At 36.0% G+C, this 20,610-nt stretch overlaps 1 protein-coding gene across 1 annotated transcript in view; it reads right to left on the bottom strand.

Annotated features, from left to right (window-relative positions):
* Positions 1-9,940: 9,940 nt before the first annotated feature.
* LOC148842756 (2-oxoglutarate (2OG) and Fe(II)-dependent oxygenase superfamily protein) overlaps positions 9,941-20,610 on the bottom strand; it is a 59,428-nt gene continuing 48,758 nt past the window's right edge. Inside the window, exons 12-15 of the mRNA XM_088957260.1 lie at positions 14,381-14,476; positions 13,676-13,743; positions 10,901-10,946; positions 9,941-10,136 (exon numbers count right to left, since the gene is read on the bottom strand). Coding sequence (XP_088813386.1) covers positions 10,056-10,136; positions 10,901-10,946; positions 13,676-13,743; positions 14,381-14,476 — 291 coding nt within the window. The 3' untranslated portion in view covers positions 9,941-10,055. The remainder of the gene's footprint in view (positions 10,137-10,900; positions 10,947-13,675; positions 13,744-14,380; positions 14,477-20,610) is intronic.

The raw sequence follows: 20,610 nt of genomic DNA, 5'->3' as shown, positions 1-20,610 counted from the left end.
TCATAATACACAGCAGGAATATGCTGTGGGACGTTGTGGGGGCAATCTAGTGGGCGGCTGATTTGAATTTACAAAACTCTTGCGGTGCTGGCGTGAAATTGTGGAATCATTTCATTTCGTGAGAAAAAGCGAAGATATCGACCACTGCATTTGTCTGCTTCACGCCAGGCGTGATCAGACAATAGATATATGGTATCTCAAGCGGGTCCACCTTATCTCGGGACTGATCTCTCCTTCCGATCAAACGTGTGAATTTCACTGAAAAAAGTGAAAATTAAGGGTTCCATTTAGTAGTTTCACTCCATGACAAGAAATTTCAAGTGTTCCATTTACTGATTAAACTTCCAAAACTATACATTTAAGTTTAATTTGATTGAATTAACAGTATAGTGAGCCTTAAAATTACTACGGCTGTGTTTGGTTGCAATGCAATTTTATTTGCATTAGTACAAATGGATGAGAGTGTAAGTGTAAAAAAAATGCAAATTCTTGTTTAATTTTGTTTTGAATTTTATTTTATTTTGTTTCATGTCTTAATTTACTTCATTTGTACTTTAATCAAATAAAATAAAACTAAAATATGTCAGAATTTACACTCAAATCATTTGTATTGCCATGATTTTGCATCAGCGTAAATTTATTTAGATTGCAACCAAACACAACCTAAACTACAATTTCAGTGTGGCAAAGTAAGCTCACTTTGATTTATTCATTAGGGGTAGTCTCAATTTTAGATGCTTACTTTGCTATTGTTGGTTTATATCCGAAGTCCAAAGGTAGAAGAACATTTTCTTGAAAAAAAAATCATGATATGGACATTTTTATAATTTTACTGTTTATCGTAATTAATGGAGTTGGGCTTAAATGTATATTTCTGAAAGTTCAGTACTAAAGTGGTATGTTTAAAAGTTCAAACCCTAAATTGAGACTACCCCTAAAGTACATGGTACCTATCTACAATTTACCCTAAAAAATGGGGACGTCATACAAGCTACAACGTTGCCAAGATATATATAATTTAAGGCATAGTTTGTTTTTTAGTGCAATTTTATTTGCATTGGTGCAAAATTATGGGAGTGAAAATAATTTGAATGCAAATTCTGATTTATTTTTGTTCCACCTTTTACCATATATATATATATATTTTTTTTTTTTTTTCGTTTGCATTGCACAAGAAGTAAAATAAAATCCAAAGTAAAAATGAATCAGAATTTTCTTTCTTTTGCACTCTTAAACATTTGTAGCAATGTAGATGAACTTCTATTAAAAATAACAAACAGAACCTAAAAGAGTAAAGATAAGCTTGTTTTGTCATTCTAATTTTGAGGTGCCCGTTTATGTTGTGTCCAAACAATATCACTCCCCAGGACCCTCATTTGTATGGGCCACCTCTTGGAGGCCCATGGATGGGAAACAATCATTTAAGCCCATTTTTTGACAATACAAGTCAGTCTGATGCGGAAAACAGAACAAAGATGTAAGCATCAGGTGGACAAAGATTGATTGATTGGAAGCTGGAACAGTGAAAAAATGGCAGTGTTGCCATTAATTTGTCTCGTATGATTCACGGGCTATATTCTAACGCTAGACTCCAAAGCTCTTGACAACGATATAGAATATAATGATTTGTATTCTGACTTGATGCTTAACAGAAACTTTAATTAAGATTCAAATCCCAAATTCGGTTAAAAGAAACCCTAATTAAAGTGTGTTTAGGTCATCCGTCATCTTTGATTGATAAAAAAACAAATAATTGTTCCATGTTAAATAATGCCAGGTGTGTCCAGGGGTTGTACCTCTCATGCTTAGATCTTACATCATCTGAAAATTTAGTTACAATTGAAACTTTAAAACTGAATTCGATCCAAATTTTAATATATTATTATTTGGATCGGGTTTTGTTTTAGTGTAATTTAATAAAATTTGCACCCGATCCTATTATTAAATAATTGATTTGGGTTTTGGACCTTTGGAATCCATTGATAGCCCATCTCTTGTACGTGTGCAAAGAGAGAAATCAGCATTTTTCAACTTGAAATTAGTGGTAACCCTTGGTAATCGAGTAGTTAAATTTAGGAATGCCAATGGGGTGAATTTAGGATAGGTATCATATTCTTCGTTCCCAACTCCAGTTTTGAAATAAACCTCAGTCCCTAACCTCAATTCCTGTTCGAGATAAAAATTGTCCTCCATCTTTGATCACTGACAAAGATGAGTTTTCCATAGAGACCTAAATCCCCGAATTTTTTAATTAACAATATCTTTTGAAAAATAAATGTACTTAAAATTATAAAAAGTATTAAAATATAAGTAATATTTTAAATATATATGATATAAATAATGTCATATATATACACATATAGTATTTAATATGAATAATATTTAATATATAGAATCAGGGTCGGGGTAGGGTGGGGACTTCATTCCCTATCCCTGACCCTAACCCCATCAGGGTTGAGAAAAATTGCCATCCCTAATTCAATTTGGTCTAAAATGAACTTCAAGCGTAATTTGAGCATGGTATATAGATTTGTTTGCTAATTGGTTGAACTCGAGTCCAATGAAACTCAGCTTATGAGTTTTATAGATAGAAATGATTTTTTATATGTATAATTTTTAATATTTTATACGAACTTTTATTTATTATCAAGTTCAAACATATTAGCTTTTGAGTGAGTCAAATTCAAACTTATATTTCTAGTTAGAATTGAATTCAAACCTAGACTTAAATCATTAATCTCGGTTAGAAATGAATACAATTACAAATATATACAATACAAATACATACAAAATACAACATTTTAGATTCTACACAATTATATTTATACTCCTTCCAAACCGAGCCTTATGTCCTAGAATAAAAATTGCACTTGGCTCCGCTCTGCTCGTATCCACTCCTACCGATCATCAGGTGTGTTTTTCTTTGTAAATACCAATCCGGGTCAGGTGCATCCTGTCCGACCCGGTCTACTATTTGGTAGGGCCGGTGGAATTTGAAGCACCGCTACTCCTGAGATCTCCAGTCAGAGATGGTTGGTGATGGCCTGATGGGTAACGTTATTTGGATGGTTAGAGGGCATTGTCAGATTGAAGAAAGGCTTTCGGTGGTTTGAATATTCTGTCATCAGTGCAATATTGATTAGTTGAATTATTAATCAATTAATTAAAAAAACGTCAACTCACATTAATTAAAGTTAGTGTATTGTGTTAAATACAAAAAAAAAAAAAATAGATTTTGCCCTTTTGTATCAGGTTCATAAATTTATCATCTAACGTGGGCCCATCACTAAGGAATGTAAGAGATTATAAAGGTGAGAAGTGAAAAGTTTTTGGGTTATTGACTAAAACACCTCTTTTGACCTTAATGTTTATTTGAATAAACATAATCAAAATAAAAATAAAATACAATTTTTACCTCCTAATAAGACACGAGCAACTATTCTATTTGATTAATTTTGTTTTTATATGAAGAAATCTTAGAAATAATTTTGGAATTAAAATCAGAGGTCCATACCCTTCAACATTTCTACTTAATTTAGGTGATCATGTCACTATATTTAAAATTAGGGATGAATACGAGTAAAGCCAAGCCAAATACTTGGCTATTTGAGTTTGACTCACAGGAATAGTATCAGGCTTGAGCTTGAACTCAAACTCGGCTCGGTTCATAGCTCGTAAGTTTGAGATTGGCTCGGTTTGAGCTCAACTATAAGTCAAGTTTTTTTTTTAAATAATTTTTTTAGACAAAAATTAAGAATTATAAAAATTATTTACTATTGTACATGAAAAATAAAAATATTATTATATATATATATTTATTTATTTATATGTATGTATGTATGTATGCATGCATGTATGTAGGTATGAACTGAGCTAAGCCGAACTTTTCATGAGTCGAGCTCGAAAAACTCATGAAAGACTCGTCTCATGGCCACCCCTATTTAAAATTTTAGATGGCAAAACAAACACCTCTTAGTGAAAAGTCCATGCAAACAATTGGGGGTGTTTTAATAAAATGAGGTTTAAATAAATCTAATAAAATATAAGGGTGTTTTTGGATCCATTTTACCGAACCGGGTTGAAATTTTTTGCAACCCAGGTATGAAGCTGGAAACCCACTTGGCCACCCAACCAAGAACCAAAGGATGGCAACAAGTAACAAGTTGGATCCGAATTCAGCGGAATGAGCATTGAGTCCGAACTAGTCAACCAGAAAATGACCACTGCACCCGCTAAGCTCCAAGAAAGTGATCGAGTCCAGTTGGATGGGTGAAACTAAAGTTTTGGACTCAGACTCTGCTTTTTCAATTGAATCTGGACAGGAATGTGAATTACATGGCCCCCACCCCTAGAGCTTAGAAGGCTCTGAACAAGAGAAATATCTATCAATTCTCTCTCTCTCCCACCTCAATGATGTGTGAGGTGTTATTGGCTGCTTCTTCAGACGTTTGATTGTCACTTTTTAAACGTGGCAATGTCGGAGCACCAAATTGAAGAGAGAGGTTTGGTTGGAAGGAGTGGATGAGAATTGACAGTGATTGGTCTTGATCATTTTGACGGTGCCGGCACCGGCACCGCCTCTCTAAAGTCTAACCCTACCAAAGCTTAAGTTGTATCTCTAAAGCTCTAGAGTTGGAACCGGAATGACTCTTTCCCAATTCAATTGTTTGGTTGGACCAAATCAAAATCCTATTCTCATTTCTTCTTCTTTACCTTTGGAAATGAAATCCTATTCCAACTTATTCTAATTTCAATCCTAATTTTTGTCTAAACCAAACAAACAGATTATGGGAATAAACATTCTGATTTTGATTCTGATTCCAAAAGATTTGATTCTAACCGCAAACCAAACAGATGTGAACTCCTCAAATTGAAAGTTTGAAATTGGGTTGATTATAAGTCAAATCAGGAGCGGAGCTAAGTATAATGATGGGCCCTTGGTCCCCCCTAAACTTTTGTAGGTTCAATTTGGAAAGAATACAAATACAAATATGTACTGTCCAAATACATAAAAAATATTAGGTTTTGCACTTTACATTTGTACTCCTTCTAAACTGAGCAATAGTTGTTAGTAAAGTTAAGGTAAAAAAATGTAATAAAGTGGATCCTTTGCCCCCAAAAACTTGAACTAAAATATTAAAGGATCATTCTTTAATGTTCCTCCAAACACCTAAAATTAAAAATTTTGTTTATTTTTCTTTGAAAAAGATCTATAATAGACCCAAACCTTCCCATCTCATTTCCCTATACAGCCCCCCAAGAGAAATTTTCTGACTCTACCACTGAATCAAATCTTATCGTCTAATTATTTTTAGGGTAGCCAATCAGGTATTATTTATCAAAATTCATTGGTCAAAACTCTTTCCATACCATGTCTTTCCCACATCATAGACTTTCCCTTATTTTTATCCATAAAAGACAAGATAATAAGGTACTTCAGTGTTATCAAATGAATTCACATCAGGCCCCCACAAGGAGGCACCCCATAACATCCCACAGCTGCATATTAGGAACTTCCCCTAATAATGATACATGAAATGATGAGCCATCATTGGGAGATATTCCCAATACACGACTGAAATGTGTTGTGGAACATTGTGGGATGCTCCTTGTGTGGGGGCTGATTTGAACTCTTTATCAAACGGCCCCTTAAACTTGGGTTAGGACTTAAAGAAGAGAGCAGCCATAATCAGAGTGAATGGCATGTTAGAGGGGTTTTGTTGTAGAAATTGAGTTAAGATTTGCTATCAATTAACGCTAGCAACACTGTCCCAACAAGTCATTACATTCTTGCAAGGGCCAGGTCATTCATTCTGCCACCAGTCAAAGCAGGAAATCAGTTGCTTGTGTGCTTTCTCTTTGTCTCAATTAATGCACAAAATGCAATAAAACGCTTTCAATCTTTTCATTACTTCTCATCTACATCTGTCCTTGTCCTCGCAAGTATTAATGGAAATTTAAACAGATTTTTTAGGTTGACTGCAGTCTACTTATCCCAAACTTAAATCCCGTTTCTGGACCACTTCAGTTATCACAGATTTATCATGCGTAATATGATCCATGCACCTGTGGTCCATGGTCTACAAATGGGAGATCACATCTCCGCCCTACAACGAGCTGCCCCACAGCATATTCCTGCCGTATATTAGGAACATTTCTCAATGCTTTCAATGATCATTATTGGGAGATGTTCCTAATATACAGCGGGGATGTGCTGTAGGGCATTGTGGGGTGGCCCCTTGTGGGGCGGAGATGTGAACTTCATACAATGAATTATGATTGTCACTGATTTACAGTGGACCCATTCAACCATCCTAATTCTTTTTATTTTCCAATCGGTGATTACAGAAGCCGATTCCACATCAATGCTGAAACGAACCAACTAATATACCAATTAACCACCCTTCACTTAATTATGAGAGTAACTTAACATCTAAGAGATTATTAGTCTGCTTTTAAATGGTTCAGGTTGATGAGCCGGTAGGCCATTTGGATGTTGAAGGACAGGATTCATTGAAGACAATTAGGTTCATACCCATAATATATTTTCCCATTTCATTTTTTTTTTCATTTTAGGGGCGAACAATCAGAAACTCATCAAGGAAGAGGGACTGCAGAACATAGTCATGTAGACTAAGATCAAATCCTATTGACACTTGACAAGGAGAGAGAGAGAGAGAGAGAGAGAGAGAGAGAGATTTACATTTTGGTTTGCTGGATTTCAAACTGAGTGCCATGAGAGCAATTCAGACCTATAGCTCATAAGTCACAACTGTTTGAAGTTTGGCTAGTGTTTGGTGGGTTAAGAGTTATCCCACAACTCTTAACCATGATAAACATATCATACCTACCTTTCTTCCCTCAGAGCTCTTCATGGTTAAACAAAATCAATTACCTGAAAAGTATTATCTTCCCTTCCGATGTTTGATGTAAAATGGCTGTGGAAAGCAAACAGTTTTCTGAAGTTGGAAAGTATGTCATTTTCCTACAATTACCACCTAAGTTATTTCCCAAACAAAGCTTGGTACCATCTATTCATATATTGTAAACTTGTACTAATCGCTTCTAACTATTTAAGCTCTCCCCCTCCGAATTGAGTGAAGCAGCAGGGAAATCAAAGAACATAATCCATTGTCCTATTGAATATAATTTTCCAAGGAAATCATGTTTTTGTCCCTTCTACACGCAACCTAAAGCAGCTGGGGTCTCAACTCTCAACCAACAAAAATAAATATGATTGGATGACTTCAACCATTGTCACCCTATTTCATTAAATGGTGGAAACTTAATATCATTCTCAGACATTATAGAAAGAAGTAAGCGGATCACAGAGAGGATGTTTAGTTCCATTGGTATTTATTGAAAAAACGCCACCACATCAGTGTCATATGGGCGTTTGTGTCTATTGTATCTGAAAGTATTGTTTGATTTCATCATTTATCAAATAAACACTGAAGACTGAAATGCTTGATTTTTTGTGTATGGAGCATTTGGGGAAACTTCAAATTTTCGTTTCCCCTAATGCCCCAATATTTCTTGAAACAAAATGCTGATGTGGCATACTTTTATGGGTGTTAATCTGAGTTGGAAAGTAATAAACATTTAAAGTAATAAATGGTCTTTCTGTAAACTCCAACAGAACCAAACATATACATAGTCAAAATCTAGGCAGAACAGTCATTGTTTTACTTTTATTCAGTGTTTTTGAATTGCTATTGATTTGGACAGTTGGAGTGTTCAGCCTAGGAACTGTCTAGGCAATCGGTTCCATTTCACCCTCAACCTGGTTCTTGACAAAAAAACTGTTGATTTGGTTAGAGATCTAATGATCCAAGCGGTCAAACCACCAATCCATTTAACCTGCTAAACAGTTTTTGGCCTTTTTATTTTTATTTTAACTATTTTTTATTTTTTTTATTTTTTCATTTGAAACGAGCTGTCTATTCAAACTAGGTGATTGAACCATCAACCCAAAAACTGGTGGCCAGAAAGATTCTAGTTCCGAAAGGTTTTTAAAGCCTTGGTTTTATAAATAGTAGTGTTGAAGTTCAATACAATAAAACTGCCGACACACAAAGATTCATTGTTTGGGTTCAAGCTGTAACTTTCCTACATAATTTCAGGTAGCACATTTCCCTCACTTTTCCATTCCGCATGTCTATTCTTCTTTTATTTGGAAAATTCTTCTTTATTCTACATCTCACATCGCCTTCTCAGAGTCAGGACAGTCTGGTCATGTTTTATTGATGCAGTCAACAACTGTCGACCTTATCGACTCACATATAATGATATAAACATGTCAAAACTCTGTGCATTTATTAAGCTTTAAGGATTGACGTCTTACAATTGTCCTCAGCACTCAGCACAATGCACGGTCTGATTCTCACTTCGGTTGTGTAAACCAAATCTAATGAGATGGGATCTCCCTAAAGTATAACTTCTGTGCAAGGAGGTCAGACGTTTTACCCATGAATTTAATTTACATACATTTACGGGAGATATTCCTCATGAGCATCTGGATGCCATGTGTGCAGAGTTTTTATTTTTAGAAGATTTAGATTAAAATCAAGGCTTTAAAAACTGGAGTCAATACAATCATTTTGGCCGCCATTTTTTGGGTCAAACGGTCTGACCATCCGGTTCAAATGAACAGCCTATTTTGATTTAAAAATTAATAATTAAAATAAAATAAAGCCAAAAATCATTGTCTGGATCAATAGATCAATGGTTTGACCACCTATATCAACAGGTCACTAACCAAGTCAACAGTTTTTAGCCCAAGAACGATTTTAAGGTGAAATGGAACCGATTACCTAGATGGCTCCTGGGTCAACTGGTCCGACCATCCGATCCAGTTTTCAAAACCATGGCTAAAATACAATGTGTCAGGGAACAGCTGGAGTACGGAAGAATTATCCAATTCGAGGGGTCATTTATAAGAAAATCAAACTGATAACCTGGAGGAAATGTGTACAACTCTATTCCCACCACAACTCAAGTGAATCGGAGATCCAAGAATCAATTGCAAATTCTCGTACTTAAAATCTCATCACTAGATATGGATAAACCACTTAATGGATCGAGTCTTCGATGTTCGGTAACAGGGAAAAGTTTCAGAATCAAAAAACACAGCATGCAAATCTGTTCTGTTCAATCTATCGACTTGCTTAGAGAACGTCAACAACTTCGTCAGACTAAATAAATTGTTTACTCTTTGTGAAGATCAAAGATGGTAAGAAGGGATTTGTAATTTCAGATACAAAATGACTTTGCATTGTGTACTACTAAGCCAGAGGAGGTATTTAGGGGAGATTGTGGAGTCTAACCCAGGGGTTTAGTGGAGGAATTGGATGAAGAATTACTATACTGTTAGGGTCATTACCTAATGTTAGTCCCAGCTATATGGGGTCTTGGGAGGGGTAGACCAATGCGGACCTAACCTTTGGCAATTTTTACACAGTGGCTGCTCTGAAATGCAAATCCACATTGTCACACTTGTAACCCTGAGATTTACCATTGACCAAACAATGGCCCCAATTTTGGTTAAAGAAGATAAAACTATTTATCAACAAAGAGCTGATTTTATAATCACGGTCCTAGGTCATCGTAACATTAAAATCAGGTGGGATTTTAAGGTACTTGAAAACTTGGTACGGCTTCTGGTGAAATTGTGTTTTGTAGGTAAGATCCCATATTTAAGAAATATGTGCTTGAAGATCATAAAAGCCTGCAGGATGATGTCACTTGACCTTGTTAATCTACATGGTTTTTGGAAAATTTGAAGTAAACCTTGATTGAGTATTTGGAAATGGCTATTGAATGGCATGAATATCTCGAGTCATGGTGTTCTCAGTGATCATTCCCAATTTATGGGAGTCTGCATGTCTAGAGAATAAAATAGCAGTTTAACCCAACCAAAGGAATATGGAAACAAAGTAAATGAGGCATGGAAACAACAATGATTTTAAATGTAATTTATTTACAACACAGCTAGACTATTTTTTGTTTTATCTGAAAACAATGAAGCTTTACTCAAGATACAGTATACAAATTTCTTATGATTTTAAGTGGTAATATTTGTCAAGGAGCTTCTCAGAGTACTCTCCAAAAGTAAGAACTCCATTTGGCGGGATTAGCTGTAAAACAATACAGATAACAGCTTCAATTGGATATCATAATCATCACACATTACCTTCGTAAAGAAACAGAAATAGAGACCCTAAGACAAATCTAGAGTTGGTTTCAAGTATTCTATCCATGTTTTGCAAACTTTAACAACTCAAAAACTACACAGTACTATGTTGATTGCCAAATTGAAAATCCTTTCGTGTATTTTGCATTTTTCATATGTCAGAATAATGCAACAATGTCATCAATTTGTTCTCTAGGAACCTATAAGATCCACCAAGGCTTACACTAACTGCCAATGTTTAACGCTCATACATACATAATATATATATTATCTGTGTATTTTGGTTTTAGGATGTGTACTGAACATAATTTATAAGCTCTGCAGCAGTTCACTTTCTCGCACTACTGTTACTAAACCCAGATAAAGGCTTATGTCAGCTAACAGTCAACATATAAATTTTGCCAAATCCTTTAGAAAAAGAACCCCAAATTGTTTCAAGCTCATGCCAAGTTGTTCATTGTAACAGAGGATGTGGCCCTTCGAATAGTGGAATGGAAAAACAGGATTCATGGCTGACTCCAAATAGTTGGGATAGGACTTTGTTTCAGAGACTGGATATAATTGAAAATACATTCTATCCAATTTGCATAGTCCTAAAGCCATTGGTTAGTGTCTTGCATGGGTGCTTTGAGTGCTCTATCTACCTAGGTTCATCTAGATATTTTTACAATACAGAATGAAAAGATTTGAGGATTCAATAAAATATACCTCTTGATGAAGATGGACCTCTTTAGGAAAGTTAAGACTTTCATCCCTGCAAAAGAAGAGTTTCAAAGTGATTACAAATAAATTAAGAATCAATAATTACTAAAACTAAAAATTTCAAGCTTCGCAGGGAGACAAATAAGTAATTCCATAGATATCGCACTAGGTCAGGTAGATAATCTAACTGCATAAATACTGCCCAACTGTTTGAATTACAAAAATGAAAACATGATTCTTAAAACAGTTTCTGTGTTTCAACAGTCCCATAGAATTTGGATCTGATGTGCTATAGAAATTTAAACTCTTCATCTTTGTGAAAGTTTTTCTACAAATGAAGCTTTACTGAAAAACTGCAGAAAAGTAGAGTAGAAACACAAATAAAAATCATGGATAAATGGCTACTCAAAATGTGGAAAACTTGATGAAAAACTGAGTCTTGTTAAACCATCTTTATTTAGAAAACTTTATTCACCTAAAAAATCAAGAGTGACCAAGAGCCAACAAACCCCATGAATGAAAATTGCATAAATAGCCCAGGATTCCATGCTGCAGTTTCTGTAAAATGAACTTGCCAACACTTTGGTAATAACAACTCTTTATGGGACTCCAAAGATGTCTTTGGCACATTTTTTTCTCTATTGGTTTTGTTATCCACAAAAACCAGGGAATCCATATGTAGATACAGATAAGACGGTTAATTAGAATTCACATAAAACATAGTATTGAGCTTTTGGGCCAGTGGAATATCTTTCTATTTTGAACAACCGCTTCGAACTCAAACCCTACTGAGAATTTCTCACTGTGTATGCACAGTTTCAAGGATGGACAGTCCTTACATGTTACTGAATTGTATGTCCAAATAATGTTTTGTAGTCTAACTGATGTAGTTTTGCCTTTTATAGCAATAGAGGATATAACAAATCAATTACTGGAGAAATTTGGACATTCCAAAATTACTAAAACATATGGAAGAATAAATAATTGCACCCAGTAAAAGCTTTTAGATTAATAGTTTTCTATTTTTATGTTTTAAACTAGATATTATTTTCTTTAAGGAGTATCTATTTTTCAGAAGATCTAATAATTAGTAGTTTCCTATTATTTTCAGGAAACTGTTAGTCTGAGTTAGGGGTGGATTCGAGCCGAGCCGAGCTGAATAGTTCCAGGCTTGAGCTCGGCTCGAGACTGTTCTACAAGGCTCGAGCTTAGTTCAAGCCAGAACCCCAAGCTCGAGCTCGGCTCGAGTAAAAAATTCATAAGCTCAAGCTCGATTTTGAGAAAAATATATTTTATAAAAATAAAAAAGTATATATAAAAATATTTTTTATTTGATATTTAAAAAATTAATAATTATAATACTTTTATTATATTATATTATATATATATATATATTCGAGCCGGCTCGCGAGCCTCACGAACCGAGCTCTATTATGCTCGAGCTCGGCTCGTTGCCACCCCTAGTTTGAGTCGAACTACTTTTTGCTGAATTTCTATTTTCTGGGTTTCTATTTTTAGGAGTTCCTAAGGTTCTAACTAAGAGTCAGATGCAGTTATTTCAGTCAAAGCTTTGAAAAGTTCTACATATACATGTAAACCTGTCCTGAATGGCAAGATTGGATGAGTTAATATTTTTTCCTTCTCTGTAACTGCTCATTTTTTCTTCTCTTGAAATCAGTATTGGAGAAATACATGATTTCTTGTTCTCTGTTTTTTTTCCTGGTAGTTCTTTGATGCTAGAAGAAAACAAACAAACTATTCTCTTGATGTCCCCAAGATTTAGAGCATATTTTGCTGGATTTTGAACCAATGCTACCCATCAACCTTGTCTTCTATAAACCAACCATACATTACTAACCCAAAATTTATATTCTTTAATCTTTTAGAAAACATAACCCATACCGTTTCTAAGGACCTACATAATGCTCAGAAGATTCACAACAAGCAGAAATATAAAATAAATTAAACCATATAGTGAATTCTAAGAAACAATAATTTCTTTCTTCATCCTTCACCCAAACCCTTAGGGGCTGTTTGATAACATATGAAGTGACAGGACTGAATAACTTGCTGATTTGACATTTAGTCAATGAATTTTTGAGGTTGTGAGCTCCTTATTGGCTGAAGCTGAAGTTGGGTTGATCACTATACCCTTGAATAATTTGTTATTTGAAAATCTATCCGCTAAAAGACAAAGCAATTATTCACTTTTTAATGAATAAAGAAATTTATTCATTAATCGCATAGTATAAGAGTTACAACCATCCCAAGAAGAGGCACTTATTCACTTCATCCATTTCAGTCATTATCAAATGTCCCCTTTGCATGAAAGGAATGCACGCTCTCTTAATAACCTCTTTTACGTGCTAGATGCAGTTTAAGATGTTGACAAATGAGATCATTGGCCAACATGTCTTAACAAAATATAGTACAAAGAAACAAGGTTTCATAAGATATATTAACACTTACATTGATGCTGAGTCCGATTGGACATGTCAATTGAAAATTGAAATCGTTACCATCTTTAATAAAATAACAGGTTGTTGATTATTGAAGCTGCACATGTTCTAACTTCTAAAAAAGAACCCCAAAGCTTGTTTTCTTTATCTAAAATTTTTTTACTTTTAAGTTTTAAATATAATGTCCAGAAACAAACAGAATATTTGAATTTGTGAAACAGAGGATATTGGACGGCACATGTAGTTCATGATATGAAGCTTTTGAAAATTTAAGGCATGTCTTCAATCTCCATAATGGTTACCATATACCCATCAAACATACCAGTCAGGTTGCATGAATAATGCAAAGGTAGATCGTTCCACACCATAAGTCTGCTCTCCTTTAGGTGCCTAACCATCAAACAAAATGAAATTAGGATGGATTTTACTGTACAATGTTTTCCATAAATACTGTAAAGAGGTTAGAAACAAAACTGGAATTAACCCCTCCAGGATGGATTTTCCTTTTTATTTGATGGGTATGCACTAATCAAACAACAAACCAGGAGCACCTCTCCAATTCATCCACATTCTAATTCTAAGGAAAGTATCCTCTTCAATATTTTGCTTGGTATGGACTATTTAATTAAGGTAGTGAAAATGGAGCTTCGACATTAATTAAGCAGGGAAATAATTTGATAGAATAGCTGGCTGAATTGAAAAAGAAATTCACATAACTACATTGAGATACACATAATTTTTCATAATTACAAATAAAAAAATGTAATGGAGGAAACAGAACGCATGCTAATTTTTCCAATGACAACACTGAAAGTATTGACAATTGATAATGAAATAAATGAAAGTGGAGGAGAACAAACAAATTGATAATTTTTCCATGTCTTTCTATATTTTTGGATAGTAGTACTCTTTTGCCTCTTCTCTCTAGTATATTTCTTGAATTCTTTTCCCTTCCCTTTTCTGTTAATACACATTCAGTTGTCTATTAAAGATAAAATGAAAAAAAAAAAAACAAGACATGGAATACCTGAACACAATGTGGTGTTGCACAAAGACGACCTCCTGAGAGTATTTCAGTAGTTTCTCCTACTTGGAATGCTATTTCATCTTCTTGAAAAACAACCTGATGAACCACATGAAGAGTATCAGTTAATATATTGAACAGTTTCAACATTTTTATATTTACGGGTCTTGAAGCATCATAGTACTCTAGCCATCCGGAACTAGTTATATCATTTGAATCTACAGAATAGCAGCCAATAATCTATAAGTTATTACCAAAGGTAAAAGGAGGTGCCTGAAAGAATGTTTAATTAAGCATCCTCAGTTACCACCCAAAGGCTAGAAGCAGAATCTTCCAGGTCATTGAAAAGAGTGCAGTAGACCTAGCAAAAATTCCTTTAGTTCACTTCTCCAGTTTTCAATCTCGAAATTTTTGTTACCTTTTCTGTATTATTATTGCATTTGATCGGTATAGAAATCATGAAGCAGGCTGACCAAAGAGCAACAATAAACTACATTTCATATCACAACTGCACTTGATTTGAGATGATGGCATAAGGTGAAAGAAGAAAGGGAAGAATGAGACAAATAGACAAGAGGGACAAGAAAGAGTTTCACCCACCCAAGTCATAACCTTCGGTTGCAAGTCTTACCAATCAGTGGAGAAAAGATGATGATGATGATGGAGTCTGTTTCATTCATTCTTCCATTATTTTTGCCCCTTCTTTTGGGATGACTAACCAAAAAAATTATTAAAAGGAAAGGACAGAAATGAAGGTATGCAAGCTGTATACAGATGCAAGGGTAGATGGGATGAACTTTTACTACAAAGAGTTTCATGTTGAGGAGCAAATAAAGCTGTTGTGAAGGTTCAATTTCTTTTCCTTAATTTGGAAAAGAGAGTCCAGAACCATTCAGAGAGGGACACAGGATCCCTCTTTGGAAAAGTAATCGTGACATAAAGAAAGTGCTCTCCAAACAGAAGATTTTTCATGAAAAAAAAAAGGAAAAAGAAATTTGAAAAATGACAAAAATATCTTGGATCTTATTGAAGGTGCCTGTGCCTTATTTGTGAAATCAACATAGTGGCCTTGGATATGACCTTTGGACTTACAAAAACCTGATAAGGTCCAATATGCCACATCAAGTTACTTCATATATAAACTTCTAATGTTCAAATAATGAAAACCAGTTTTATTTGTTCTATCAAAAAGAGGAAAACAACAAGCTTCTATGTCAATCTAATTTTAGCTCAGAACTTGCCTAAAATTGCATTTCCATGCAAACATCCACAATCAAGGAATACCAAAAATTTCATTTTTTGACAAGTGAACACCACAAATTTTATTGCTCTTTTAGAAACTTTGATAAACTTCTTCCTCAATGTGTAGTAAGGAGAGTTGGTATAAGTTTTTTTTTATTGATAAATAGTTGGCATAAGTTTTTTCTCAACAGTATTAAATATTTTATCAGAGTATGACAGAAATAAATTTCAAGGTTGCTGAAGATATATGATAGCTGGGGGACATTGGCATCAAGTTTTTTGGCCAAACTTTATAGGCACGTGATGAAGAAATAGTCGATACCCATAGATTGCTGCTTTTTAACCATCCAACATATCAAAAGCCTGGTATCCACAAGCCAAAGATCCCCAAAGAACAAACAAGGATAGTCATAAAAAATAGTATCCCCAATAACCTTCTTACACTAGATGGATATGATAGGTAACTCACTAACTGCCCTGTTAACCATCCCCAATAGGTCTCCTATATAAGCCCTTTTTCACTTTTTAAACTACACCCTACCTAAATCACTAATTTTTCCTACCCTTGTTGCTCTCGACCACATTCAAAAATTGAAATTCACTTTAAGAATCCCTGATCATAAGCTTACTAGCTTCTGATACATGAATACTCATGTTCTGGTGTAGTTCTTGCACAGGAAGATGGAAAAATTCTCAGATTCAAGGGTACCATGGCCTTATAGATATTCCTGGAAATGGAAATTTGAGGGGCATTTTATGATTTTACCAGTTTTTGTTTTAACATAGAACAAGTCATCAATGATTTCTAGTTTTATTTAAGCCAGTAATTAAAATATAATTATTATGCATGAAAATGTGGCCAAGTTAAGCTTCCAATGCAGTTCATGTTACTTTTTGTAGAGAACCCTCATGTGGACCCCATGGCTGTGGTCCCCACTGTGTTCGTATGGCAGCACAGCATGTATTCTTTGTTAGTTATGTCAGTGTTAGTTGGTAGTTATTTCAGTTTTGTTGTTACAGCTTGTTATTTCAGCTTTATTATTAGTTTATTTGCCATGTAAGCATTAAGGGTAATTCTGCCTTTCTCTACAATTAGTAAACATATAAATATTAAGAGTGGGTCGGCAGATTAATTCAATTCGACCCTCTCTCTCCTTTCTAAAACCCTTTGTGTACGTCTGCTTCTCCCTCTTTTCTCCTTCTTTTCTTCTTCTTTTCTCCATCTGAAACCCTTTTTACTTTTGGATTCAACACTGATTGTAGTCTTGATCGACTACTTGGTATCAAAGCCAATCTAGGGTTTCTCATGTGTGTCTAATCCAGCCGACCACATGAGAATTGCCTAGGGTTGGAAGCTTAGAAAGAACTGTTTGTTGGCTGATTCTTGGAGGTTACCAAAAGGGTTTAGCAGCTGTCCAAAGGCTTGTAGAGGCTTGGAGAGTGTTTTGGTAATCAGGAAGAATAAGAGAAGGTTAAAAGGATCAATATTAGGGTTCCCGAGATTGAAGGTGGCGATCAGAGTTTTCTGGGTAAGTTTTATCTTTTCTTGAGACCGTCATCAGTCAATGATAGGTTGGACTTATCTAGGAGGAGCGGCTGAGCTCTCCTTTATTTTTTCAGAGGCGATCAGAATTCTCTGGTTTTTCTAGGGTTTGTCCTTAACCCTACGACCAGACTTGACTGTGGACCTATTTGGAAGGTGCGGCTGAGCACTGTTTTTGTTCTCACAAAGATTTCCTTAACCCTACGATCAAACCCTAAATCTGTTTCAGCATTCCATATTGTTTTCTAAGTGAGTTCTAGACTTGTTTTGGCTTCAAAGCCTGTTTTTGGGGTGAGAACCTTTATCAAGAATTGGACTGCTTACATTCCGAACTGTCGATTGGTTTCAGATCAGATCTGAACTGGGTTCACCCTAAAATTCAGAACTGTTGATTGGTTTCAGATCTGAACTGTGTTCATACAGAATTCTGTTTCCTCTTGTTTGTGGAAGACCTAGGCTGTCTGTTATCAGTTGTTTAAGTGTTGTTTTCTATTACAGTAGCTTTAAAAGCTTTTGATTACTAATTCTTAACCAAGAATGGAGTTCAAGAATTAGGGGGAAGGTGTTTTTGGGACTAGCAATTCTGGTAATATGTCTGAGACTGCATTTCAGATTACAACTGTGAGGTTTGATGGATCAAACTACTTAGAATGGGCCCAATCGGCCATGATGGCTATTGGGGGAAGAGGAAAACTTAGATACCTATTGGGAGATGTGAAAGAACCATCAAGGAGGACCAAATGTATACCAAGTGGATTCAGGAGAACTACTTGGTTATGACATGGCTGTGCAACTCTATGCAGCCACATATCAGCCGAAACTATTTGTGGGCAAAAACAACCAAGGAAATCCGGGATGTCATGAAAGAGACCTACTCCCAACCCCTTAATGTTGCTAGGGCCTATGAATTGAAGTGTGAGATTAATAACCTCAAGCAAGGAGAGAAACCAGTCTCCGTTTACTTCTCTACTTTGAAATCTCTGTGGCATGAAATTGACCATCTGGAAACACTTGAGTGGGAAAGTCAGAACGATGCACAAACTCATAGAAAGCAAGTTGAGACTAATAGGGTGTTTGAATTCCTAGCTAGTCTGAATTTTGATTATGATATTGTGAGACGACAGATATTAACAAGGGACAGTGTGACCTTATCTCAAGCCTACTCATTGGTGCATAGTGAAGAGACTAGGAGAAAGGTTATGATGCAGCATCAGCCCTTCCCACCAGCCTTGGCAGCAGTTAAACCTAAGTCTGGGGGTGATACAGAAAGGAATATGAAGAAGGAAGATAAGCAGGATCTAGTGTGTGAACATTGCAAGAAACCCAAGCATACTAAAGACACATGTTGGAAGTTGCACCCTCATCTAGTCCCAACAAAACTGAGGAACAAAAGGGGTAATGCTCACATGGTTGTTAATATCGATTCTGCATCCTCATCAGGCACAAAAGGCACGCCTCTAGACACCATAGCTGATGTTCGGGCTGCCCTAATACAGTTGGAAAAGGAGGTTGGGAATTCAGCTCAGTCATCTCAGTCATCATCAGCTTCTGCCACATCAGCCTTTGCTCATTCAGGTACTCGGGCCTCAACTTACCATGCTTCAGCTCCAGGTAACACTGAACATTGTTGGGTAATAGACTCAGGTGCATCTAACCATATGACTAGTTTGCCATCACTGTTCACTACCTATCACTTATCGTCTGGTAGAGATAAAGTGTCCATTGCTGATGGTTCCCTTGTTCCCATTTTTGGCAAGGGAGACATCAAGTTGTCTAATACCATTTCCTTATCCTCAGTTTTGCATGTCCCTAAGCTTGATACTAATTTGCTTCCAGTTAGTAGTATTACAAAACATCAGAACTGTTCAGTAACCTTCTTCCCTGACCGATGTGTTTTTCAGGACTTGGAGACAAGGAAGGTGATTGGGACTGGTCATGAGACAAATGGGATTTATCTGCTTGAAGAGAGTTCCCATTAGAAAGATCATGAAAATAAGAAGTCTTTTGTTTCTTAGTCTGTTAGTCCGGTTATGCTTTGGCATAATCGGTTAGGTCATTTATCATTTCGGTCTTTGAAGAGTTTGTTTCCTAATTTGTTTGAGTCTGTTAAGATGTCAAATTTGAGATGTGAGAGTTGTGAGCTTGCAAAGCATTGTAGAACATCTTATTCCTTGAGTAATAAAAGAAGTAGTAATTCTTTTGATGTTGTGGACACCGATGTTTGGGGCCCGTATCACATCCCTTCTATGGGGGGGGGGGGTATAGATATTTCTTGTTGTTTGTTGATGACTATACCCGTTTTCTTGGGTTTACCTTATGCGTTCTCGAGATGAGGTTCCTGCTCTGGCGCAGACCTTTCATCAGATGATTTTAACCCAGTTCGGGGTCAAAATCAAAATCCTCAGATATGATAATGCGAAAGAATACTTTACCAAGCCACTGGCCTCTTATCTACTTGATCATGGGATTATTCACCAGAGCACTTGTCCTTATACACCACAGCAGAATGGGGTTGACGAAACGAAGAATAGGCACATTTTGGAGGTGGCTAGAAGCATTATGTTTACCTCCAATGTGCCTATCCGTTTCTGGGGCGATGCTATTCTCACAGCAGTGTATCTCATTAATCGGGTTCCTTCACGGGTTCTTGACGTGAAGCCTCCGTTCACCCTTCTATACCCAGATGAAGAATTATTTATTGTTCCCCTTAAAACCTTTGGTTGCACCTGCTTTGTTCAGATTCTTAGACCTCACCATTCCAAATTTGACCCTAAGGCCTCCAAATGCATTTTTCTCGGTTATGCACAAACTCAAAAGGGTTATTGCTGCTATGAACCTACTTCCGGGAGGAGATTTGTCTCGATGGATGTTACTTTCTTTGAGGAGGTACCCTATTACCCTAGGGTTTCTCCTCAGGGGGAGAGTTGTGAGAGTGGGGTTAACTCATCTAGAGTTCCTTTACCCATTCCATTGAATGATGAGGGCTGTAATGGGGAGGGTTGTCAGAGGTGTCAGGAGTTGAAAGTCTATCACAAGCGGTGGAGGCAGGTCCCCAGAACAGTGCAGGAAGCCATGTCAGTTCTTGAGTGGAAAGATGCAATGAAGGTTGAAATGGATGCCCTTCTAAGGAATAATACTTGGGAGCTAGTTGACCAGCCCAAAGGAAAAAAACCGGTTGGATGTAGATGGGTATTTATCGTGAAACATAATGCTGATGGTTCCATTGAAAGGTATAAAGCTCGGTTAGTTGCAAAAGAATTTACTCAAACTTATGGTATAGACTACTTGGAGACTTTTGCTCCAGTGGCAAAGATGACCACTATTCGAGTTCTGTTAGCCCTTGCAGTGAGTTATTCTTGGCCTTTGTTCCAGATGGATGTTAAAAATGCCTTTCTAAATGGAGACTTACAGGAAGAAGTCTACATGCAACTACCCCCTAGATTTTATG

Source organism: Nelumbo lutea, chromosome 8 (genome assembly GCF_056320005.1).
Source record: "Nelumbo lutea isolate HS-2025 chromosome 8, American lotus-T2T, whole genome shotgun sequence".
Lineage (NCBI taxonomy): Eukaryota > Viridiplantae > Streptophyta > Magnoliopsida > Proteales > Nelumbonaceae > Nelumbo > Nelumbo lutea.
The sequence above is the reverse complement of the archived record's forward strand: the minus strand, read 5'-3'. Positions and strand labels throughout refer to the sequence as shown.